This window comes from Balaenoptera borealis (genome assembly GCF_965194805.1).
Source record: "Balaenoptera borealis genome assembly, chromosome: 13".
NCBI classification, from domain to species: domain Eukaryota; kingdom Metazoa; phylum Chordata; class Mammalia; order Artiodactyla; family Balaenopteridae; genus Balaenoptera; species Balaenoptera borealis.
This window is the reverse complement of record NC_138870.1, coordinates 106,392,451-106,419,178: the sequence shown is the minus strand read 5'-3', so window position 1 is coordinate 106,419,178 and position 26,728 is coordinate 106,392,451. Positions and strand designations below refer to the sequence as shown.

Genomic DNA, 26,728 nt, shown 5'->3' with positions numbered 1-26,728 from the left:
CTACTCACTCAACAATGGTTACTAGCACTTGCTGTCCAGTATACTCGAGACACAGTGGTCAAGCAGACGCCCCGCCCACCCCCACCCCCGCCGTGCACGGATTTACGCTCCAGGTGCAAGGGGGAGAACACTCCCATAAGGACGGGGGCGTCCCCCCTCATCTCAGCTCTACCATCCCTCAACCTCAGCCACTCTTCAATCCAAGCACTCGGCCCACCTGAGACGGAGAGACCCAAGTGCGGGACCACGTGGGACCAGCCGGGACAACACCGCCCTTTCCGCTCCAGGCGACCAGCCAATGAGACCTCAAGGCCGGGACTTGGGACCAGCCTGAGGCGGGCGTAGTCAGGTGTTCGCAGCACCGCCCCTTCCGCTCCAGGAGACCAGCCAATGAGGGCCAGAGGCCAGCTCCGGGGGCGGGTCTGGTAACGGAAAGGGGAGGGGCGTCATTCTGAGGAGCCGCCTCGAGCCTCAGGCTGCGGAGGAGGAGGGCAGCCGAGCGGGAACCCGAGCGCGGGCGAGCTGGAGGTGAGAGAGGGCAGCCCGCCTGAGGGTCCCGGACCCTCCCTTGGCGCCCCGACCCCCGAGTCACGGCGTCCCCAGGCGGTGCCCACCGCCTCACGCCAGACCGGTGGGGCGCCTACCGCTTCCTCACCCACCCGGCCCTCAACCCGTTCTCGTCACGCCGCTCTCCTCACGCCGCACCCCCGGCCCACCCCCGCCCCTCACCCGCACGTCCTCCAGACCCCTCCCACCGCACTTCCTGAACGCCATACACCTGAACCTGTCAGCCTCACGCCCCACCTGGACTCACATCACACACGTCGAGTTCCCTCGCATCTGCGCCCCAGGCGTGGTCCCAGACCCTCACACCGCTCAACTGCAGGACCACCGCCCCAAGCGTCACACACACTCTCTTCCCGTGCCGCTCACACCACGTGCACGCCTCGCAGACTCTCCGGTCCGGGTGCCCCTCTCAGCCTCTCACATTTCTCACCCCAGGAGGGACCCCGGTCTCCATGACAGCTCTTCGTACGGGGCGAGCGAGGCCCTCAGAGCACAGAGGGGGCCCCAGGCCCTTGCATTTCTCATGCCTCTGAATTCCTCCGTCGCCAGCACCTCAGACCTCACACCCTAAGGCGACCCTCCCACCCCCGCTTTCCCTTGCCCACCTCACCCCACAGTCAGCCGTTACCCTCATTCCCGTGGCTCTGGCGCTGGCCCAGGCCTGCTCTCCGTCCTAACCCTGCGGTCAGCCTCGGCAGCCTCACCAGGAAAGAATGCCATGGACCTTAACGCCGTGGTCTTCCTCCTGCGCTCCAGCTCACACCGCTTCCCTGGATCTGCTTTCCAGGCCCACCCCTCCTCAGGTCCAAGGGTGCCTTGCCACGGCCTCCATCCTTCTGGGTGTCTCGTGCGCCATCCCCCAGCCGACCCGCCCCTCAACTCCACGTCCCTCTAGGCCTCCGCTTTGTGCCCACCGCTCATCTTACACGCGCCTTCGCTGTGCCTCCGCCGCGGGCACGTTTCAGTTCCCAGGCCAGTTGCACTCCGTCCCTGTTCCCTGTGCCACCCCAGGGTCCTGAGAATGCCGTGCCGCCACGTGGCCTCAGCCATCCTGCCACTGCTTCCCGGCTGCACCTCTGCCGAACGTCGGTTCTTAGGAAAAGACCTTTTCGTTGCCGTTCGTAGGCAAGCTGGAGACCTCAGGCTTGAACAGGGACTTCCTGCACCTCCACCTACCTGACGCCACCCGTACCTCTTTACCTTCCCTTCCCTTCGTAGGGTAAGGTGACCGTGCTCCTGTCTGAGACCAGCCCCTGCACCATCGGCAACCCTTTCTCCTGATTCTGCAGCCTCTTCTGTACAGCTAATCCTTTCCACACAGACCAAAGACAGGCAAGTCTCTGCCTTTGTTAATTTAAAAAACAAAAAACTTTTACTCTGTACCACCTTCTCACTATCTCCTGTTTTTTTCCACCCTCCTCGTCTAAGTCTGTATGCCATATCTATTTTGTCTAGTGATCCATTAGTTCTTTTTTTTTTTAATATTTATTTTATTTATTTATTTGGTTGTGGCAGGTCTTAGCCGTGGCAGGTGGGCTTCTTAGTTGCAGCTCGCCGGCTCCTTAGTTGCGGCATGCATGTGGGATCTAGTTCCCTGACCAGGGATGGAACCCGGGCCCCCTATACTGGGAGTGCGGAGTCTTAACCACTGCGCCACCAGGGAAGTCCCTAAATAGGATTATCTTATTCTAAACTTTTAATCTTATTCTAGGTCTAGCATATTTTTAATAGTAACAATGTTTTTGTTCCATTTACAAACTTAAACTTTTAATTATAAACTTAATGTATTCTACTTCTTTAAGTACCTCAGTTGTCTTAATAACAAACCTTCCTACCTTCTTATATAATTCTTTTTTTAATTAAAAAAAAAAAGTTTTTTTGGCTGCGTTGGGTCTTCATTGCTGCTCGTGGACTTTCTCTAGTTGCGGCGAGTGGGGGCTTCTCTTGCGGAGCACAGGCTCTAGGCGTGCGGGCTTCAGTAGTTGCAGCACGCGGGCTTCAGGAGTTGTGGCTCCCCGGCTGTAGAACGCAGGCTCAGTAGTTGTGGCGCACAGGCTTAGTTGCTCTGCGGCATGTGGGATCTTCCCAGACGAGGGATCGAACCTGTGTCCCCTGCGTTGGCAGGCGGATTCTTAACCACTGCACCACCAGGGAAGTCCCCATATAATTCTTATAAAAATCATAAGTAAAACTTACAAATATTGTAAACCTCAAGTTCTCTTAAATGTCCTAGAACTCCTATAAACTTACTAAGACTGTGACTTAAAATTACAACCCATAATCAATTTCACATTTTAAACTCCAATGACAAAGCTGAGCTGCTACTCCGGTAGACCAAATTCTCTTAAACATTCAAATGCATATAATACCAGATAGTCAGGACTTCCCTGGTAGCGCAGTGGTTAAGAATCCACCTGCCAATTCAGGGGACACGGGTTCGAGCCCTCGTCCGGGAAGATCCCACATGCCGCAGAGCAACTAAGCCTGTACGCCACAACTACTGAGCCTGCGCTCTAGAGCCCATGCTCCGCAACAAGAGAAGCCACCGCAATGAGAAGCCCGCGCATCACAATGAAGAGTAGCCCCTGCTCGCCGCAACTAGAGAAAGCCCGCGTGCAGCAACGAAGACCTAACGCAGCCAAATAAATAAATAAATTTGTAAAAAAAAAAAAAAATTCTCAATACCAGATAGTCATAGTACAGGTATCCCCTGCTTTGTGAAAGTTCACTTTACACCACTCCACTTTTATGAAAAACCTACATTAGTACCTGTTTCACTAACCAAAAGAAATATGAAGAGGATTTTTGCTTTTATTAAAAAAAAAGGTAAAAAATGAAAATAGCGTCCAGCATTTGTTTTGCAGCGAGCCGTATAGAGGCAGTGTGCACCCCAGCACTGAGAGTAGCACCGCCAAGCTCATTCCCGGGGAACTACACTCTGCATCTCCGCATCAGGCTGCCACAGCTTTGATCTTTGTCTGTGAGCATCTGTGCTTTATTTTGGTTTATTTTGTGCGTTCATTAGCAAGATGTGTCCTAAGGTAATTGCTTCTTTGCCTTATGCCATTTTGGCTTATGAAAGGTTTTATACAAACACTCTACTTTTGGATAGTGGGGAAACCTGTAATTCTAGTTTTTATGCTCTTAATATTTCCTATCTTAACTCCCTACCTTCCCAGAATTATAAGTTATTCACCCATATGATTTTTACAGTTTCCTTCTCTTGTACTTTTTATTTTTATTTTATTTATTTATTTTTAAATTGAGGTATAGTTGATTTACAATGTCGTGTTAGTTTCAGGTGTACAGCACAGTGATTCAGTTTTATGTCTGTATATTTACATTGTTTTTCAGATTCTTTTCCTTATCGGTTATTACAAAATATTGAATATAGTTCCCAGTGTCTTGTGCTTTTTAGAGTTGTCTTCTCAGCTTGCTGAGACTTCATAATGATCAGAGGACATTGGCTGGGGTTCAGTGACTGACTCTGTAACAGTCTGCACTTGACTTCCAAAACATGACCCTCCTGGTTCTCCTTCTACCTCTCTGGCCCCTCTTCCTCAGTCTCTTTGGCTGGTTCCTTTGCATCTCCCCAGTCTTGATGTTGGGCCTCTTCTCCATCTGTGTTTTCTCCCTTGATCTCTCCCATTCTCATTTCTTTAAATATCGCCTGTATGCTGATGACTCCCAAATTTCTATCTCTAGCCTACCTTCCCCCCTGAATTCATTTAGTCAGCTGCCTACTCAACATTCCCACTTGGATGCCTCAGAAGCATCTTAATATGTTCAAAACTGAGTTATTTCTTTCCCATGCAAACTATCTTCTTCCAGTCTTCCTCCGTCTCAGTTAATTGTACCACCATTTCTGGTTGCCCAGTCAGATACCCTAGCATTGTCCCTGACTTCACATTGACTCATCAGCAAATCTTGTCAGCCCTGCCCTCAAAATATACCCTAAACGGTCCTCCTTCACCCTACTTGCATCAGTCCTATGCTGATCTGAGCTGTTATTATCTCTCACCTGCATTATTCCAGTGACCTCCTCCTAACTAGTCTCCCTGCCTCCACCCATGTCCACATACACTATTTTCAATCTAGTGATTTATTAACATGTAAATCAGATTATCACCCTCCAGGCTCCCATCTCACTCAAAGAAAAAGCCAAAGTCTTTTCAGTGGTCTCTAAGGCCCACCTCAATTTCACCCACCAAGTTTTGACCTTATTTTCTACTACTCTTCACTTCGCTCTCTCTACACCAACTATACCACCCTTATTGCTCTTCCTCCAGCTCACCCAGCAGACTCCTAGCTCAGGGCCTTTGTTCTTACTATTTCCTCTGCCTGGGATGCACTTTCCCAACATACTGTATGGCTCACCATTCTCTCACTTCCTCCAGCTCTCTAGTCAAAATCACTTCAGCAAGGCCTTCCCTGCACACTTATCTGAAGTACAGCCACTACCCTGTACATACCCTCTCCCACCCTCCACCTCCGGTTGACTTTTTTTCTTTAGTACTTATCCCCTCCTTATATTTATTTCACTCATTAATCTTGTCCAAGGATTTTAATGTTTTGTTCACTGCTGTATCTTCAGATCTAAAATAGTACTCAATAAATAAGTGTTGAATGTATGGATAAAATAATATAAGTGGAACTTCATAACTTAATGAATTGAGCAAGCAGTCCACACAACTTAGGTATGAAGTATGTAATTACCTACTTCTTTGCCTTCACGTAGATTTTTGTAACCACCCACATGACAGAATTATTTTACTCCATTTTGTACTTCCTTAGCTCTTTTGTAAGAAAACTGTAGAGATTTTAACTTTCCAGAGTTTTGTGTTATTTTCATGGATATCTTTTCATTACATCTCTTGTAAATAATAATCTCTATTTACAAGAGATTATTATTATATTTAATAATATCTCATTACATTTTGGATCTCTTAAGGCTTTCAGCTATTTGGTCACATCTTGGAACTAGATGAGAACAGGGGCAGTCGGGAGCTAGATTATGAAGGATCTTATATCTATAGTAAAGAGGTTGTATTTTATCCTGAAAGAAATAGGAGCTATTGAAGGATTTCAAACAGTGTGACATGGTTAGTTTTGTACGTTAGGAAAGGTCACTCTGGGAGTGAACTGGAAAATAGATTGGACAAGAGGAAGCTACAAGCAGGGAGACCAGTTAGGAGTCTATGACAATAGTCCAAGTGAAAGATGAAGAGAGCCTGTACCACTAGTTCCAAACTTTATATTTTTAGCTTCAACCTATCTCCTGAACTCCAGGCCCATGTATTCAACTGCCTATTTGTATCTCCAATTGGAGGCCTAATAGGCATCTCATAGTAGTAACATGTTCGAAATAGAGCACCTGGGAATTCCCTGGCGGTCTAGTGGTTAAGACTCCGAGCTTCCACTGCAGGGGGCACGGGTTTGATCCCTAGTCTGGGAACTAAGATCCCACATGCCACGCGGCACGGCCTAAAAAAAAAAAAAAAAACGAAAAGCACCTGGTTTACCTTCTAATCTGCTCCTCTCCTACTCTTCCCCGTTTCAGTTAATAACACCACCATCCATTAAGTTGTTCTCACCAAAATTAGAAGTCATTTCACTTTCTCTCTTCCCATCACTTGCCCCTGCAAACCTTGACACAACTCCTCTACCCAATTCTGTTGGCTTATCTTCCAAAATATAACCAGAACACTTCACTTCTCACTATTCACATTATCACCGAAGTCCAAGCCACTGTCATCTCTAGACCACTTCAGTGCTCTCTTGCCTAATTGGTCTTCCCACTCTTTCCTCCTCTCAACCTTCTGCAGCAGTCCATTTTCCAAACAGCAGCTGAAGTCTGCTGTCACCTTAAAACATAATCACATAATCCCCTGCTCTTTCAACCTCCAGTGGCTTTTCCATACTCTCAAAATAAAACCAAAGTTCTTGCCTACTTAGTTGATCTCATGTCCTACCACTCTTCTCCTCAACCCCATCTCTATTCCTTAAAACACACCAAGGACACTCTCACTTTTTCTTGAGCCATTCCCTCTGTCTAGAACTCTTCCCCTAGATCTTCACATGACAACTCCTTTTTGTCATTCAAATGGCAGTTCAAATGTCACTTCATTAGAAAGGACTTCTTGGACTTTACAAGCCAAAGCATTTCTCCCCATGAAAAATCTTTATTACACCATCCTTTTTATTTTCTTTGTAGCAGTGACCACAAACTGAAGGTATCTTTATGAAACTGTTAACTTGGCTATTATCAGTCTCTCTCCCTGGAATGGAAGCTCCATGACAGCATCCAGTCTATTTGGATCCTCAGATACACTGCAGTGTCCCCAGAGCCATAGCAGATGTCTGGCACATAGTAGATGCCCAGTAAATCTGTAATCAATGGTGGATAATGGAATGGACCTCAATTAAGGCAGCAACCTTGGAGAGAGGGAGGAAGGCACTGATAGGAGAGACTTTAAAAAGCTGGGCCAGGCTATGATCTCCTCAAGGGCAGGATTCAGTTCACTGGTGGCTCTCAAGCACTGACCCTTCCTGACCCATAGATGATTTAATGTTTATTCCATAAACAAATAAAATCGGTGAGTTTCAGTGACCCCTTAGGTCAGGAAGATAAGACAAGGAGTTAAAGATGACCTAAGTTTTCTGGCTTGGGCTACCCAACTGTGAGTAGTGGAGCTAGAATTGAAACACTGGTCTGTCTCACTGCATCTTCTTTCTGTGCACTGCCTAGATGGCTGATTCTGACCCTGGTGAAAGAAACTATGACAACATGCTGAAAATGCTGTCAGACCTGAATAAAGACTTGGAAAAGCTATTGGAAGAGATGGAAAAAATCTCAGGTAGGCTGTTTTCCCAGGCAGGGTACCTTCACCCTTCTTTCCAAGAACTCAAATCCTCCCTACACTTCTAAGCGCAAATCAAGTGCCTTCTCAACCAGGTCTTCCCTGACTACTTTTCAACTTCTACACCATAGAACTACTGTACCACAAGATTTTACACTAACCACTGAATATTGCCTTGACTCGTTTTCTGATTATTTTATGTGCGTTTGCATCTTATTTCTGCAAATGGACTGTTATCTTTTTGAGGGCAGAAATAGTGACTTCTTCTTTTGTAACTGAGCACACAGTACCATACCCAAGCTCAAATACTCAGCAAATGACAAATGATGTTAATATAACACCTGTGAACAAAGTTGGAACATACTTTCTGTGAATCATTTAAATAAGAAGAGTTCAGGGTAATAGTGCTAAGACTGGTGAGGTGCTGAAATGGGAGGTACAGCCAGTGTAATGAAGCAGCAGTAGAGTTCAACAAATTTCTCCATTTTTGGAAAAAAAATGTTTGTCTGTTATTTTATTCAACATGTTTCCACTAAGCGGTAACTAGCAGTGGTAGTGATACCATTATAATTCTTTAATTTGTTCTTTACTAGTTCAGAAATGTGTAATTCTTATAATTGTGTGAGCCTGCGTTTTGCTAGAGAAAATCATAATGTAAAACAAATTTTAGAAAGCCTGCATACTCTACTCAAACGAAAACAAATTATTTTTAAGGACATTATTAGTTTATAAATAATCTCCGTTTATTACAACAGTCTTCAGAAAATTTCTGCTTAGAAATGTTTGCAATTTTGTGCCCATGTACTTGAAAGTCTTATATATACCTTGCTAAAAGCTCCTGTAATTCATTTTCCACTATAAGTTATTTAATTCCTTCAACTAATTAAATAGTCTCTTATTTAACAGCATTTACTAAGCACCTACTATGTGCTTTTCTAGAATACAAAGTTGAATAGAGATGCTCCTTCATAAGAAGAAGTGGGCAGGGGCCAGAAACAGGCATCAAGATGACTAATTATAATTGAAATATATAAATTAAAATTAAAGCACATTTTAACTTTATGTTAAAATTATAACCTGGGAAATGCTAATAATGGTGTATACCAAGTACCAGGGAGGGAGCAGAGAAGAAGGAGAGGCTGACTGCCTGGGGAAGCAAGTGAGGCTTTGAACAGAGCAGAGCACTAGGGAAGGAGCAGGGATTGGACAGATGGGGTAGGGCCTGTGGGTAGGAGGAGATAACCAAGGCTGTGTGCACGTGAGGGAAAGACTGGCATAGTCAAGAGGTCATATTAGTGCATGAGATTCACAAGGAGGCAGGCCAAAGAAAGAAGAGGCTGAAAAGGTGAGAAGAAGGGTCTTCAGTGCCAAGCTAAAGAGGTTTACCTTTCTTGTTTAGGTGATAGGGAGACATTTGGGATTTCATGGAAGACACTTGCCTTTTGAAAAGATACCTCTGGTAGCAGTGTGAGAGATGGTTCGGAGAGGGAAGACTAGAGGCAGGAAGGCCAATTAGGAATGTTTTGCAGAACTAAAGTCTAAAAAGGAGCTAGCCTTACCTCAGGCTTGGCACTGAGAACAATAAGAGAATAACAGATTTCTGTGATAGCATCTCTTATTGATTTGTAAGAGCTCTTTATGTATTAAGACTTGTTAAAAATTGTAGTAAATATTTTTCCCAGTTTGTTATTTTCCTTTAATTTTGTATATGAAGCTTTGGTAAACAGAAGTCATATGTAGTAAAAATGTATCGATATTTTCCTTTCTGATTTATTCCCATTGCTGTGATGCCTAGAAAATCTTTCCCTAATCCAAGATCAGTGAAGTAGTCATTTATATTTTCTTCTACTTTGTGTTTGTTTTTTCTATAAATTTATTTATTTATTTTTGGCTGCGTTGGGTCTTCTTTGCTGCACGCAGGCTTTCTCTAGTCGTGGTGAGCGGGGGCTACTCTTTGTTGCAGTGCGCGGGCTTCTCATCGCGGTGGCTTCTCTTGCTGCGGAGCACAGGCTCTAGGCGCGTGGGCTTCGGTAGTTATGGCACACAGACTCAGTAGTTGTGGCTCGCGGGCTCCAGAGCAGAGGCTCAGTAGTTGTGGTGCACATGCTTCGTTGCTCCGCGGTATGTGGGATCTTCCCGGACCAGGGCTCGAACCCGTGTCCCCTGCATTGGCAGGTGGATTCTTAACCACTGCACCACCAGGGAAGCCCTGTTTGTTTTTTCAAACGTTTAATTCTAAACTATCTGGTGTGCCAAAGGAACCAGGCTGTGTACTGCGTTTTTATTTAGATTCACTAGAGTCTCTCTTTTTGGCAAATAATTCCAACAGTAATTAAGGTAATAGTTAAGTAATTTATTAAGTAATAATAAAAGTTAATATTGCTAAGATTATATTACTACGGTAATAGTGTTGTGAAAAAATGCTCTCTCACCTTAGAGACAAGGTTGACAGGTGTTTATACGGAAACAAGTCACATAAAAGACTTAGCTTTGACAATTTTAAAAATTTGTCTTTTAAGTTTTCTAAGTAAACCTGAAATTGTTTGATAGATTCAACTATTGTATTTAAGCATCTGCACGTCCTGGAAGGCTTGTGTACTTCCTTTCTCACAGAAATAAAACAAATGTAGCCTGCATCTACTTGGCATGAATGAGGCTTCTGTTGTGCATGATTCCACATCCCCTCCCCTTGGTGCTTTTCCACATCACATTCCTTGAATTGATGGAAGGTCCATTATTTCCCCTTTAGCTTATTCTTTCCTTCGTTTTAGTTGCACATATTTTCCTCTTTTTATTATTCTGTTTTTATATAAATGTTCTGCACAGTTGTCTAATTTGGGGGGCAATATACATCTTTCAGAATTTTTCTTTAGCGATTTATCAGCTGGTAAAGATATGTTTTTATCAACATATAAGCAACCACAGGTTAAATAGTATTAAAATGTTTTGTAAAATTTACCTTTTGTAATTCCTTAAGTAAACAATACATTCTTCGGCCCACGGACTTAAATCCAATGGTTGAGAACAATAAAATATTTTTCTACCTGAGGTGTAAGCAGCAAAACTATTTTGTCATAGTGTCCCTAGGTCAAGTTAGGACAAATATTGTTGACAGAAGTAGCATGGTTTTGGGCCATGATGAATCTCACACCCTTACCCTTTAGGTTAAATTTAAAGTGAAGCCCAACACGTAAGCTCTTGGCCTCTGTTGCCCCTGGGAAGGCTCTTGCCCAATTTTTCCAGTGACCACACAGGGCAAGGAAAATCACCAAATAAGCAGTCATCAACTATCAAAAGCACCAACCAGCAAATAAATGTAAGTGTGCATATTTATATGTATTTATATAAATATATATGTTTATTTTAAACTATTAAGTATATATGCATAATTTAAGCAGTATTAAAAAGCCAAATCATCTTGACTCCAAGGCTTAAAGTTTCTCTTTCTGTTCTCTTGAACTTAAGTCAACTCATGACCTAGGATACAGTACAAATTTGGCTGTAGAGCGCCTTATGGGGGTGAGCCTTGAGAATGTAAAATTTCTCAGGTAGAAGGAGAGATTCTAACTTGGTTTCCCCCAACCCCAAATCCATCCCATACTATCCTATTAGTTTAGAAGTGATTTCTTTATTACTCATGAAGTTTTTATATATAGTAGAGCAGAGATAGCTAACCTGTTATATGTTAGGTTTTATGGCTTATCACACTGGTTTGATTATTATTAATCAGTGAGTTCCCCTTCATTATTCTTTTTTCTTTCCTTTTTTCTTTTTTTACCTTTTCTCACATGTTTATTCTCCAGATAAATAATAGATTCATTTAATATTTTATTTGGAATTGTGTTAAACCTATACGTTAATATAGAAAGAATGATATATTTTTAACATTAAACATTCTCAGGTAGGAATGTGGTATTTCTCTCCAATTATTCCAGTGTTCTTTAACATGTCTCAAAGGGTTTTGCGATATTTTTCTCCAGATTTTTTTTGCCTTCAATTTTATTTTATTTTTTCCAGTTTTATTGAGATATAATTGATACATAATATTGTATAAGTTTAGATTGTATAACATAATGACTTGGTATATGTATATATTGCAAAATGATTACCATAATAAATTTAGTTAATATCCACCACCTCACATGGTTACAAGTTATTTTTTCCCTTATGATGAAAACTTTAAAGATACTATTCCCTTAGTAACTTTCAAATATACAATGCAGTCTGGTTAACTATAGTCATCATGCTGTTCATTACATAAAAATGTGAAATACTTCACAAATTTGCATGTCATCCTTGCACAGGGGCCGTGCTAATCTTTTCCGTGTCATTCCAATTTTAGTATATATGCCGTCAAAGGGGGCACTCTCCAAATATTTCAATACATTTACTTCTGTGTTTCTGTTCCTATTATAAATGGTGTATTTTTCTATTTTATTTACTAAATAATTAATACTAGTGTACAGGAAGGCAGTAGATTGTTGGATATTTTGTATTATTCTAATAATAATAATAGTAGTAATTTTATTATTCATAGCTTATGTTTATTGTTTACCATGTATTGGTCTCTTTACCATATGCTTTACACACATTATCTCATTTATTCTTCCTAACAAGTTTATGGGGGAGAGACACTATTATTATTTCCACTTTACATATGAGGAGGAAATCAGAGCTTACAGAGTTTAAATAACTTGTTCAGGGAATTCCCTGGCGGTCCAGTGGTTAGGATTCAGCGCTTTCACTGCCGGGGCCCGGGTTCAATCCCTGGTCAAGGAACTAAGATCCCACAGGCTGTGCAACACAGCCAAAATAAATAAATAAATAAATAACTTGTTCAAAGGCACTTGGTCAAACTGTAGTAATATCCAGTTCTACTCAGCCTCTAGAGTCTTCTATCTTTTTCTGTATTCTGAAATTATACATATAGTATTTGGAAACAACTCTTTATTGAATAGTTAACGGTGAAACTACTAGAGATAACTTCTGGTAACTTTTTCAATTTCTTCTTTGGTTAATGCTTTCAGATTGTGTAGTTTGTGTATTTAATTTATGCTTCCACTTCATCCATTTCATCAGTATTTTCTAGTTTATTAGATTACTGCTTTATACAGCATTATTAGCATTTTAAAATAAATAACTATTATTAGATGATTATAATGAATAATCATGTTTATTATTTAATACATATTATTAATAATTCATAAGTTGATAATTATTAAATAAACAATGATTTTTAAAAGAAATGTTGCATGTACATTGTTTTTAAAATCCAAAGTAAATTCAATTAAAATAGAAAATTACAAGAAAAGTTTAAAATCAGCAAAATCCAGCCACTCTGAATTAACTACTCTTAACACTGGCAAACATGATTCCAAGTCTCTCTCTATGCAAAAACAGAATAATGGACCAATACGGGATGCATAGAGGAATCTTTTTTTGACAGATACACTTTAATGAAAATGGAATCATACTATACAAGCTACTTTTAAAATAAAGAGTACTACCTTTAATTTTACTTAAGAATTTAAATTGAAGTGAAACTGAAGAAATTCTTTACTTCAAATAAGTATTTCTTCACCATAAAAACTATACTAAAATTAAGAAAGTTTGTGGGGAAACATTAAGGAAATTAGTGTTATTTCTTCAGTTGTATCTTTTATCTTTATTCAGGATCTAATAACACTAATCAGTAATATTTATGCCTTACTTATTAATTGCTAGATCCTATACTAAGCACTATATGAATTTGTTCATTTAATCCTCACAACAATTTTTGAGATATAGGGATTGTTATTATCCCTATTTACAAATAAAGAAACTGAGGCACAACTGTCCTTCGTTATACTATTACCTGTATTTGTATATTATCAAGTACAAATAATGTTTACATTAACAATAACATTTACAACGTTTACACTCTATTCTGTAATCATAATTCCTAAGGTTGTTGAGACTCACACATTCTGTATTCAAATAATTCAAAGAGTTAAACCTAGTAACTATAGCTTTGGACATTGTATTCCTTGAATTCATAAATGCTTAAGAACATATCTATGTTTATAACTGGATGGTAACTTGGCTAGGTATATAATTATTTTCTTTATAACTTAAAAATATGCTTTCAGCATTTAGTGGCACGGTGAAGATATGTGAAACACTCTGCCTCTTAAAAGTGACTTTTCTGCCTGTAAGATTCTTTCTTTGTTCTTGGAGTTCTGTACTTCACCAGCATAAGATTGGTGTTAATACCCTCTAACATATTTCCTAGGACATGTTAGATCTCTAGAGCTGTAGATTTGAGTATTTTTTATTTATTTATTTTATTTATTTATTTTTGGCTGCGTTGGGTCTTCGTTGCTGCGCGCGGGCTTTCTCTAGTTGCGGTGAGCGGGGCTACTCTTCGTTGTGGTGCGCAGGTTTCTCATTGCGGTGGCTTCTCTTGTTGTGGAGCACGGGCTCTAGGCTCGCGGGCTCAGTAGTTGTGACTTGCAGGCTGTAGAGCGCAGGCTCAGTAGTTGTGGCTCACGGGCTTAGTTGCTCCGCTGCATGTGGGATCTTCCCGGACCAGGGCTCGAACCAGTGTCCCCTGCATTGGCAAGCGGATTCTTAACCACTGAGCCACTAGGGAAGCCCGATTTGAGTATTTTTATAAGATCTTTTTCATTTATTGTATCTTTGGATACTTTTAATTCTATTTATTTGGTTTATTTCTTCAGAAATTCCAGTTATCCATATTGTCTGTCTCTTTTTGTCTTATCTTCATCATCATCTCTGTAATCCATTTTATTTCTTTGTTATTTTCCATTTTACTTTGTGTCGGTGCCTCAAGACTGTCCCCCTATTCCCTGATTATGCTGTTGTATAACAATTTTCTTGTCTCTTTATTTTCAACCTCAGATGTAGAGAATTGATTTTATCCTACTCCTCAGTTTGTGATACATTATGATCATTGGTCCATGCAGGACACTACTAGTTTAATTTTTTTATTTATCCCCTTTGGTCCCCATGCTCCATTCCCTTTCCCCTCTCCGCCTGTAGGCAACAATTCTGATGTGTATTTTTTGTGTGTGTATGTTCTTGTGAAATGTATATTGCTGTTTTATACATTTATTTGAAATTTCTATAAATGGTAAATTTATGTTAAATTTCTATAAATGATTATATATTTTTCATACTATTTTTTTTTTCATTCAGAATTATGTGTGTCAGCTCTTTCCAAGATGCTATGTATACATCCAATCTATTGCTTTTAAATGTTGCAAAGTATGCAATAGTGTACATCATTCATGAGTGGCTAGGCTAGGCCACATGGGTGATAATATGGAAGTTTAAGCTCAACCCATCTGTAGGACCTGTGGATGAAGACAAAGTCTCAGAGAAGGGCATATGGGCAGGGAAAGCATCTTAATATGCATTTGTTTTTCTGCATTCTAAATTAATTGGATTTCTGGGCTTTTTTCATCCTGCCTTCCCTAAAATTTTATTATTGTTTTATTAAAACTTTGAGTTGAATGCTGTATTCATTTATTTTTATTCCTTTTTAAGTTATGAAAACATTTGGAGCTGTGCATTTATCTCTAGATATGTCATTGCAACCCATAAGTACTGATAAATAGTGTTCTTTTTTTTATTGTTTTTAAGTCACCTTTATTTAGGTATAAATAAATAATAAAATAAACATTTTAAGTGTAATGTTCACTGAGTTTTGCAAAATGTATACACCAGTATAACTAACACTACTGTCAAAGTATAAATTATTTCTATCACTCCAAAGCGTTTCCTTTTGCCCCTCCCCCAGTCAATTCCCACTCTTCCTTCCCCAGCACCAGGCAACAACTGATATACTTGCCTAGAGTTTCATATAATGGAATCACAGTGTATACACTTGTGTCTGGCTTCCTTTGCTCACCAGGTCCAATCAGCATAATATCAGTATAATGGAACAGCTTGATGTCCTGTGGAAGGGAAAGGCAACTAAGGAGCTGGAGAGTCGATATACCTGAATTAGGGTAATGCAAATGTATTGTTAGCCTTGTCAGTGGACACCAAACCACTTTTGGTGGTGTTTACTAAGAGGTATAGAGAAAACAGCATTTTTCAGATCAATAGCTGCACACTAGGTACCAAGGGATGTGTTAATTTGTTCAAGCAACGAAACCACATCTGCAGCAGCAGCTGCAATTGGAGTCACCACCTGACTGAGTTTACAGTAATCCACTGTCATTCTCTAAGATTTGTCTTCTGTACAGGCCAAACAGGCAAGTTGAATGGGACTGTGGGGGAGCTACCCCCTGCGTCTTTCAAGTCCTTAATGGTGGTAATAATCTCGGCAATCCCTCCAGGAATACAGTGTTGCTTTTAGTTTACTACTTTCATAGGTAGAGGCAGTTCTAGTGGTTTCCACTTGGTCCTTCCTACCAAAGAGCCCTCACTCTGTGGATTAGGGAACAAATGTGGGGATTCTCCCAGTTGCTGAGTATATATATTTCAATTATGCATCCTGGAACTGAGAAAGTTACCATAAAGTGGGTTCAGAAACCCACTAAGCCCACTGTGAGACAGACCTCAGCTAGAACTCCATTGATAACCTGACCTCCATAAGCCCCTCTTCTGACTGGTAGATCACTACACTGGTAGCGATGTTTTGGGTCACCAGGAATTAATGTCCATTCAGAGCCAGCGTCTAGTAGTCCCCAAAAGGTCTGATTATTTCCCTTCCCACAATGTGCTGTCCTCCAGCTGTGCTATTGTAGGGTGCCTGTTCCTGAAGCTGATGATCATGTAAAGAGGAAAAATAACTAAACAAGTAGTTACAATGGATTTCTATGAGCGTTAAGACTGAATAATCTACATGGTGCTATGGGTAGCTAAAAGTGGAACCTAATTTGATATAAGGAGCCAAGGAAGACCTCCTCGAGTAAATTACTTCTCAGCTAAGACTAAAATATGAACATGAGTTAGCTGAATGAAAGAGGAAAGGAGAAAAGTGAAGAAATGAGAGTTTCTGAATACAGAAAGAATAGCAGGTTTAGAAGGATGTGGGGAAGAGTGAGTTCAGTTATGGATATGCTGAGTTGGAAGGGCCAGTTTTATATAGAGGTGGAGATATTCTACACACTGTCAAAAATATAATCACAGAGCCAATGCAAACGGTATAATGTACCAATATAAACTGGTGTAGCCGTTATGGAAAAGAGTATGGAGGTTTCTCAAAACATTAAAAATAGAACTACCACATGATCAGCAATTCCCCTTCTGGGTATATATCCAGGAAATTATGCAAGAAGAATGCATTCTGGAGATGTAATGTACAGCATCATGACTACAGCTAATATGATATTGTATACTTGAAATTTACTACAAATGTAGATCTTAAGTGTTCTCTCCATACCAAAAAAAAAAACCCCACATAACTGTGAGGTGATGGAAATGTTAATTAGCTTGATGATGGTAATCATTTCACAATGCATACAATATCAAAACATCACATTGTACACCTTAAATATATACAATTTTTATTTGTCAATTATACTTCAGTAAAGCTGGAAAAATATAATCCCAGAGCTCAAAGACTGAGGGGTTAAAGCACCGTTCATTCATTCATTCATTCGTTCAACAAACACTATTTTTAAAAAATATTTATTAATTAATTTATTTAGGCTGCTCCAGGTCTTAGTTGCAGCATGCAGACTCTTAGTTGCAGCATGCATGTGGGATCTAGTTTCCCGACCAGGGATCAAACCTGGCCCCCTGCACTGGGAGCACGGAGTCTTACCCACTGGACCACCAGGGAAGTCCAAACAAACACTTTCTAAATAACCACCTATGCCAAGCCCTGAGCTCAAGTTGCTTATAATCTAATGGAGAAATAAATGTACAGACACATAAATGCAATATACTATGCTAATTGCTATAATAAAAGGATATTAAAATTTCAATGAGATTTTGGATGAGTGGCTGAAATCTGTGTAGTAAATTGTGGAATTTTTTAAGAGGAGGTATGGAGCATTTCTCTGAAGTATTGTGAGGAGTTCCCCAGATAGACAGGTGGTAAGTAGGGAAGGCTTTCAGACAAAAAGAACAGTTTGTGCCAAGGAACAAAAGTATAAGAAAGCTGGTTGGACTTAGGGTTCAATTACTGTTGAATACACTACAAGTGGAAGTGATAGAGAGTAAATCTAAATGAATCATCTGGGGTTAGATCATGAAAGATTTTGTGTGCCACACCAAGAAATCATCCTACAGGCAACGGGAATAACTGAAGAAAGTTAGGCAGTGGAATGACATGAAGAGATAAGTGTTTTAGAAAGATTCTATAGCAGTGTAGATGACATTGGGAGCTAGCTCAGCAATGACCTAACCAATAAATACGTGAGATGATAAGCCACTGTTAGTGAAAGTCCACAGAAACAAGAGTCAACATATTTACATCTCCAAGGACTATAGATGATGTCAGATGCAGCCTCCTCAAAATCCAAAATCCTATGAACAGTGAGTTTGAGGCACTTTAAACTTTCATTAATGCTCTCCTCAAAATCTTTACAGGTTTTCTAGCTTCCAACAACTGTCCCATTCCAAAGCTACTCTTAACATTTTAGGTTTTTGTTACAGCAGCACCATACTCTCAGTACCAAAATCTGTATTATCTATTTGCTGCATTACAAATTAACCCAAACTTAGCAGCTTAAAACAAGAAACATGTATTATCACAGTTTCTTAGGGTCAGGAATCTGAGAATGGCTTAGCTGCGTGGTTCTGGATGCGGTTTTCATGAGTTTGCAGTCAAGTTCTAGGTCATGGCTTCAGTCTCTGGATACTTGACTGGATGCTGGAGAGTCTCCTTCCAAGCTCACGTAGCTGTTGGCAGGAGGCTTTCTGTGTAGCCTCTCCACAGGGCTGGCCATGTAATAACTTCCCTCAGAGCAAGTGATCCGAGAAATATTTATATATATAATAGAGAGAGAACCCAAGACAGAAGATACAGTCTTTTATCATCTAATCTTGGAAATGACATGCCATCACTTCTGCCATAATCTGTTGGTCACATGGATCAACTCTGGTACAATATGAGAGAACTACAGAAGGGTGTGACTACCAGAAGGTGGGGACTACTGGGGCCAACGTGGAGCTAATTACTGAATTTATTATGTAGAACATAAAACACATATTATTGGAAATAATAAAGCTTAGCAAGGTGGCTGAATATAAAATCAATGTACAAAAGTTAATTGCATTTTTATATACCTGCAGCAAAGAATTAGAACATATTTTTTTAAGGCAACATTTATAATGGCAACAATAACAGTAACACAAACACGTACATCTATGAATTACCTTGGAAGAAGTTTAGCAAGAAATATGCAAGGCTTATATGCAGAAAGTTACAAAACTTGACTAACAGATATTAAAGACCAAAATAAATGGAGCTATAGCTACCTTCATGAGTAGAAAGAAAATATAATAAAAGTGTTCATTCTCCCCAAATTCCATCCAAGGCTTCAAAGTAGTTCTAATAAAAATCCTAATAGGGTTTTTCATGGAACTTGACAGGTTGATTCTAAAACATTTATTGGAGACTTGGGCTTCCCTGGTATTGCAGTGGTTGGGAGTCCGCCTGCCAACGCAGGGGACACGGGTTCGAGCCCCGGTCCAGGGGGATCCCACATGTGACGGAGCAACTAAGCCCATGTGCCACAACTACTGAGCCTGTGCTCTGGAGCCCATGTGCCCCAACTGCTGAGGCCCACGCGCCTGGAGCCGGTGCTCCGCGACAAGAGAAGCCACCGCAATGAGAAGCCTGCGCACCGCAATGAAGAGTAGCCCCCACTTGCGGCAGCTGGAGAGAGCCCGCGCACAGCAACGAAGACACAACGCAGCCAAAAATAAATTAATTAATTAATTTAAAAGTAAATAAATAAAACATTTATTGGAGACTTAAGAGCCAAAAATAGCTAAGATACTTCTGAGGAAGACAAGGACAGGGGATTCACCCTACAATTAGCAAAGTTTATGATAAAACTGTATAATTGACAGTGTCATATTGGCTTAGGGATAGACAAGTTGAGCAACAGAGTACAACAGAGAGCCCAGAAACAGATAACACACACACAAAGTTTTATACATAGCACAGGTGACATGGAAGATCAGTGGAGGAAAGAAGGGACTATTTAACAAGTAAGCTAGAAAAATTGGTTATGAATAAGAATAAAAATTTAAAACGGGTCCCTGCACACACACAAACACACAGTAGCTTCAGAGTGATGAGAACTTAAGTATCAAAAACAAATTTTAAAGTTTGGGAAGAAAATAAGGGAGAATATCTTTGCGACTTTGAAGGTTGGGTAGAATTTTCTAAACAAAAGGCAAAAAGTGCTAAATACAGAATCAAAGATTGAGAAATTGAACTACACTAATGTTAAGAACTTCTATTCATCAAAAGTTAATTTAAAGGTCACTTCCTCAGTGAAGTCTTTCCCGAGCACCCTTCTTGAAATTGCAGATCCTTTTTTCCTAGCATCCTCAACCCTCCTTCACTGCTTTATTTTTCTCCTTAGCACCTGTTACCTTCTAACACACTGTATAAGTTTACTATAGGTACTATGTAAGTTTCTTGTTATTTAGTATATAATGGTCATGAGAGCAAGACTTTTTGACATTTTTTCTCACTGCTCTGTCCCCAGAACTTAAACAGGTGCTGACCCATACTAGGTGCTTGATAGATATTTTTTCAATTGAATGATGTGTCTTAACTCCCTGACTTTTTATGCATTTTGAGAAAGCTTGTGTCTTAAGCCTCCTGGCATCTCCCTTGCCTAGTTCAGTGCTAACAGTGAAATCGTATTTGGAATGTGCTTGTTTCCCTTGGTACCCACTTGCCTGGCACAGTGAAGAGAATATAGTATGTTTTCTATATCTGTGATTGACTTTGTTCTCTTCCATGCCTGTCTGCCATAGTGGATCCCCATTTGTTATTTCCTAATGAGTCTGGTTTATTTGTTAGTTTGTTTCTCTTTATGGTTCTCTGGCAGAAAGGTTGACACCATACTTCTCAGTTCATAGCGTGTTAGCGTCACTGGCCCATATAACAATCCTCACTTATTTGTTTATTTATGCTCTTTTTTTTATTCCTTTTTTTGGTATATCCCTTTCTATGTGTTTCTGTAAAATTCATACTTTTTGTTTTATATCTCCAGCTTTTATCTTACTTTTTAAACTCAAGACTATGTTATGAAGACCTATTTGAGTAGCCATGTGTACATGTTATCTATTACTTTTAACTGCAATATAGTTTTTATTCCATGGTGAGCCACTACTTTTTGCTTCTCCATTCTTCCCAGTGATGGACACCTAGATTGCCTACAACTCTTCATCACCAAAAACAATGCTACAATGAACATCTTCACACATCTATGCTCAAGGACCTGTGTAATCATTTTAGGGGTTACCAGATGATCTCACAGAACGGCTGAGTCAGACTCTGTTCCAACCAGCAGTGCCTGGGGGTTCTTAGATCCCACGAGCTCACAGACACTTGATATTATCCAGCTTTCTAATTTTGCCAGTCTAATAGGTATAAAGTGATATCTGATTGTTTTAATTTTTACTTCTCTAATGAATTCCAGATTCTCTTCAAATGCTTGTTAGTCTTTTGGGTTTCTTCTTAGGGAATGTAAGAAGCAGTGTACCATAAGCAGCTAAAAACATGGACACAGGTGCTTGATGACTTGGGTACACTCCTGCCTGTGCCGCTTGTTAGCTGTGTGACTTGGGCAAGCTGCTTAACCTCTCTGTCCGTTTCCACTTTTGAAAAATGAAGATAATTGTAATATCTACATCTTATATTTAAATAAATTTTTATCAAAGTGAATTCACATAAAATTAACTATTTTAAAGTATACATTCAGTGGCATTTAATACATTCATAGTTTTGTGCAGCCACCAACTCTGTCAAGTTCCGCAACATTTTCATCACCCAAAAAAGACACTTTGTACCCGTTAAGCAGTCACTCCCATACCTCTGTTCCCAACCCCTGGCAACCGCCAATCTGTTTCCAGTCTCTATGGATTTACCTATTCTGGATATTTCATATAAGAGAATCATATAATATGTGACATTTTGTTTCTGGCTTCTTTTACCTAACATAGTATTTTCAAGTTTCACCCATATTGTAGCATATTATGAGTACTTTATTCCTTTATATGGCTAAATAATATTCCGTGTATTCATCCACTGATGGATATTTGGGTTGTGTCCCGATATTTAACTACTGTGAATAGTGCCACTATGAACATTTGTATGCAAGTATTTGTTTGAGTGCCCATTCTTTATTGTTTGGGACACTATCTAGGAGTAGAATTGCTAGGTCATATGGTAATTCTATATTTAGCTTTCTGAAGAATGTCAGACTGTTTTACACAATGGTGCATCATTTTACAACCCCACCAGCAATGTACATGCGTTCCAATTTCTCCACATCCGCACCAACACTTGTTATTTTCCAGGGTCGTCTTGTTCTTACTGAATTTCTTTTATTGATTTGAAGTAATTTCTTGTATATTCTAGATATTAACCCATTATCAGTTTTAAGACTGTAAATTTCTTCTATCATTTGTATGAAAATTTTGTCCATGTTGTCCTTAGTTGAAAAAAAATTTTTGATAAAAAGAAATTCACCAATATTTTGCCTTATGGTTTTTAAGAAGTCCCTAGATCACAGATATTCTGCTAAATTTTGATCTATAAATGCTATTTTATCTTTCATATTTATGTCTTTAATCCATCTGGAGTATACTGTCCTTTTTTCTCCTTTTTTCAGGAGACATATATTTCTGAAGGATTTTTTAGTGTTAGTTTCATCATATACTAAATTCCATATACACTTAGGTCTATCTCTGAGCTTACTATTTTCTTTCATTGGTCGGTTTGTCTGTACCACACTATTTTCTTAAAAAAGGGCTTTAGGGAATCCCCTGGTGGTCTAGTGGTTAGGACTCCACACTTTCACTGCTGAGGGCACAGGTTCAATCCCTGGTCAGGGAACTAAGATCCCACAAGCCACGCAGTGTGGCTAAATAAATAAATAAATAAATAAAACAGGGCTTTATAGGATGTCTTGATATCTAATAGGGTATATTCCCCCCTTTTAGCTGTTATTTTTTTAAGATTGACTTGACTATTGGACCTCTATTCTTTCATATACACTTTTATAATTTACAAATACTGATAGTTTTATCTCTTACCTTATACCTCTTATTTCTTTTAAATGTTTAAATTCCATTTACCAACATCTTCAATACCCATAACATTATTAGAGGCATCCTTGTTTGATTCCCAAAGGAATTTATCCACAGTTTCTCCATTAAGTATAATGTTTGCTGTAAGTTTTTGGTGTATCACCTTTACTAGGTTAAAATGTCTCCTTCTATTCCTAATTTGTTAGTTTTGATTTTCTGAAATCACAAATAAGTATTAAACTTTATTAACTGCTTTTTTTTGCATTAACTGAGATATTACTATGATTTCCCCCCTTTTATTAACGTGGTTAATTATGCTGATTGATTTTCTGATACTCAACTATCCTTGAATTTCTTTTACAAACTCTACTTGATCATAACATATTATTTTAACACATTGTTAGGTTTGGTTAGATCATATTATATTAGGATTTTACATCTATTTTCATGTGAGACAGACCTATAATTTTTTTAATATAATCTTTGTCTGGTTTTAAAATAAACCAGCTTAGGGAAAATTATGTTTTTATTTTTGCTTATCTCTATTCTCAAATTTTCTACAGTGTAAATGGAATACTTCTATAAAATGATTTCTTAAAAAGTTACACCAGGGGACTTCCTTAGCAGTTCAGTGGTTAAGACTCCGAGCTTCCGGTGCAGGGGGCGTGGGTTCGACCCCTGGTCGGGAAACTAGGATCCCACATGCCATGTGGTGCAGCCAAAAAATTTAAAAATAATAATAATAAAATAAAATTTTAAAAAAGTTAACACCAGTCCATACAGTCAGCTTATCAGTCTTCCCTCTTTTTCTAATTTCTGAAATCACTTATGTTAGATAAGAATTAACTGTTCTTCCAAAGTTCGGTGGAACTCATCTGTAAAACCATTTGGGACCTCAGATTTGAGGAGGTAGACCTTCACCATTTACATTTTAAAATGTTGATTCTTCTGTTTTGCCAGTGATGTGAATTAGCCTGTGGGCTGTAAACTCCAGGCTTATCTTCATCCCTTTATCACCTGGCTCAACTAGCCTTGTCATTCCTGTTCTCTGCTTCTACCTCTTCTACTGTCAGAACAAATCTACTCACTACATCCCTCGTTAGTCCTCCCTCTCCTACACAGATTTTTGGAACACTTTATCCTCATCCTTTACTGAACCCTGCATCTAGTGCACATCTTGACCATTTTTTAAATTTCTGTGTGAGGACCTGGCCCTACCCAGCAGGTTATCAGAGTTTGTGGGGCGACTCCTAACTAGCCTCTCAGAATATCTGCTGTTCAGGCCCCTCCAGAGATTAGGACCTTGGCTTTGCTACTGCATAGACCTTACCAAAAGCCCTCTGAGGAGGCCTGCCCTCACTACCTGGTCTAAAATAAGACTCTTCCTATCCCATTTCTCTGTCACAATACACGTTGCTTCGCAGCTCCTTTCACAATGTGTAATTGTCTTATATGTTTATTATCTGTCTCCTCCCACTGCAACTAGTATAGAAGCTCACGAGGGCAGGGATGTGTCTATCCTGTAGTAGACAGCTGTATCATCAGGGCTGCCTTAGCAAAACGCCGACACAGAGCAGGTGCACAATAAACATTGAATGAATGAAAAACTCAGGTGACATATATTTCCGAAGGATTTTCAGATGATTGTGAGTCCTTCCTATTCTATATTTTCTTTTTTTTTTCCCCCCTTGGATCAAATCATAAGAGAGCTATGCACTTGATATAGTGTTTTAGTGTCTCATTGAATTGCCTTTTCTGAAGTGTGCTTTGGTACTGTGCCACCAGCTTTCTTTTACCGGTGCCTACAACTGTAGACATAGAAGAATGTCTTTGTATTTAAAGTAGGGATGTTGTCAAGGACATTTTCCAGTATGTTACACACCTCTCATGAAATATACCTATAAGGAAATTCTTTCTTAGGGTAAAAGTGTCTTAAACGATGGGTTTGTTTTTATTTTATGGTCACTGAATCTTATAACCGAGCATGTTTCCTTCTCTGCTTTGACCTCAGGAAACTCAGGACTAGAATTTCAGCTGCTATGTAGGACTATATGAGATTCATTTCTGTGAGCTGTTTGTTTTGTTTTGTTTACCCACCCTAGTTCTTTGTCCTGAATACCTGAATTATTTATCTTATAGTAAGAGTTTTTCCTTTCTTGAGCACCTAATATGTTGGAGACAGGTCACATACATCATCGGTTTAATCTTCACAGCAAAGCCATGAGATCCGGACATTTTCCGTCCTTCACATAAGAGGAGATGAGGTTAGTAAGTTTAAATCACTTACTGCAGGTCACACAGCCAGTGAGTGGAGAGCTGGGAAGCAGACTCTGCCTTCAAGTCCATGCTCCCCCTGCTGCCCAGGTGGCCTCACATGGTGGTCTGCAGGCTTCCTGCACCAGAATGACCCAGGATGCTTGTCAAGATGCAGGTTCCTGGGCACCACTCCCAACCTGATACACAAGAACCTTCGTTGAGTTCTGAGAGGGGCCAGTGGTCTACATTGTAACAGGTGTCCCAAGTGACTCTCATACTTCGAGAAGATCGAGAATCCCTGTGCTAGCTATATATCATATGCCCTCTATCTGTTGAGGTGTACTGCATGTATCTTTTCTAACAATTTTTCCCTAACCAAACAGATGCCACTTTCTATAAAACTTCAAGTCTGCCACACTGCTGACCTCGGTTGTGTGTAGACATACATGTGCATTTGTTATTAATCATTCTGCCTATCTCTCTTTTTTTTTTTTCATTCTGCTTGCGGGATCTTAGTTCCCTGACCAGGAATTTAACCCACGCCCTCAGCAGTGAAAGTGCGGAGTCCTAACCACTGGACTGCCAGGGAATTCCCTGCCTGTCTCTTCTTTGGTTGATTTCCTGAAGGACATAGTTTCCCAAAGTATCCAGCATTTTTTAACCCAGGCAGGAGAAGTTCTAAGGAGATGTATTTACTGCACAGAGAGACAACCCTGTTCTTCGTAGCTCTAAAGGGGAGAATCACACCAGTGGGGGGCGGGTGCTGCAGGGGGAAGGGGTGGAGGTGGGGCGTCTGCACACACCATTGAATTTGTACAGGAAGCACATGTTCACCTATAGGCCCAGGGGATGCGGCCCTCAAGTCGCTCTCAAAGGGAAAGAGCAAGAAAGGTGGTCAGTGCAGTGGTGAGCACCAAAGGACACCTAACATGGAACTCGGCAAACCTTCCCAGAAGGAGGAGCCCCCGGACTGGCCTTACTGAAAGCAGAGAGGTGCCGAGGTGGAGGTGGGCAGGCATCCCAGGCCAATGAGCATGAGAGGGCCTGAGGCTCTAGCCTTGGAGGAGTGGGAGTGGTCAGCCCTACCTGAGTATGTGAGCTTGGGCGGGGTTATGACTTCTTGGGGGTCACCCGGCAACCACTAGCTGTGAACTGCAGATAGGTAAGGACCTGTGTTTACTCTCATTTTTCCTAACATTTCATGTCAGATTGGCCTCCAACCTTTTAGTGTTGTGGGCTGGTGTATCCAGAAGTTAAGACTTGTGTGAGATTAGGGAAGGTTCATTACTGCTCTGTGTAGAGAGGAGTTTTAACAGGGTTGTTATGAGCCCTATAACACGTGGCCGACCCGCTTTCCCTCCTTCGAGTAATCGGGTGACTCAGCACGTCCTGTCCCCAGGATGCTGGGCGCGAGCGGAGGCGCCCAGCCCTCGCTGGGGGGCTCCAGCGCTGCAGCCGCCGCCTGTGGCCTGACCAGGGCCTGTCTGGTTGTTGCAGTGCAGGCCACGTGGATGGCCTACGACATGGTGGTGATGCGCACCAACCCCACGCTGGCGGAGTCCATGCGGCGGCTGGAGGGCGCCTTCCTCAGCTGCAAGGAGGAGATGGAGAAGAATTGGCAGGAGCTGCTCGACGAGACCAAGCGAGCGCAGTAGGCCCGCCCGCCCCGCGCAGCCCGAGCGGGCTTGGCCGAGTAGCAGCGACCCCGGAGCAGGGCTGTGCGCAGAGCTTGTTTCTCAGTAAACTTCTTTCCAAGCACAACCTAAGGACCCTTTCTGTCCCACTCAGCTGCACATCAGACCTCGTGG

At 40.7% G+C, this 26,728-nt stretch overlaps 1 protein-coding gene across 3 annotated transcripts; it reads left to right on the top strand.

Moving 5' to 3' along the window:
• Window positions 1–429: 429 nt before the first annotated feature.
• SYCE3 (synaptonemal complex central element protein 3) lies at window positions 430–26,681 on the top strand. Of its 3 annotated transcripts, XM_082351508.1 has the most exons (5): window positions 430–528; window positions 1,786–1,899; window positions 3,432–3,547; window positions 7,316–7,424; window positions 26,418–26,681. In XM_082351508.1, exons 4-5 carry the CDS (start codon window positions 7,316–7,318, stop codon window positions 26,573–26,575), a joined length of 267 nt encoding a protein of 88 aa, XP_082207634.1. In that variant the 5' UTR covers window positions 430–528; window positions 1,786–1,899; window positions 3,432–3,547; the 3' UTR covers window positions 26,576–26,681. The 3 variants fall into 3 exon arrangements, with proteins under 3 accessions (XP_082207634.1, XP_082207635.1, XP_082207633.1); XM_082351507.1 differs by lacking the exon at window positions 3,432–3,547 and having other exon boundaries at window positions 432–528; XM_082351509.1 differs by lacking the exons at window positions 1,786–1,899; window positions 3,432–3,547.
• Window positions 26,682–26,728: the final 47 nt, after the last annotated feature.

Excerpts from the sequence above, each read along its gene's own strand:
- SYCE3 (XM_082351509.1), top strand. The coding sequence starts at position 7,316 with ATGGCTGATTCTGACCCTGGTGAAAGAAACTATGACAACATGCTGAAA. Across the intron at positions 7,425-26,417 it reads AGAGATGGAAAAAATCTCAG|TGCAGGCCACGTGGATGGCC; the intron begins GTAGGCTGTTTT and ends TGGTTGTTGCAG.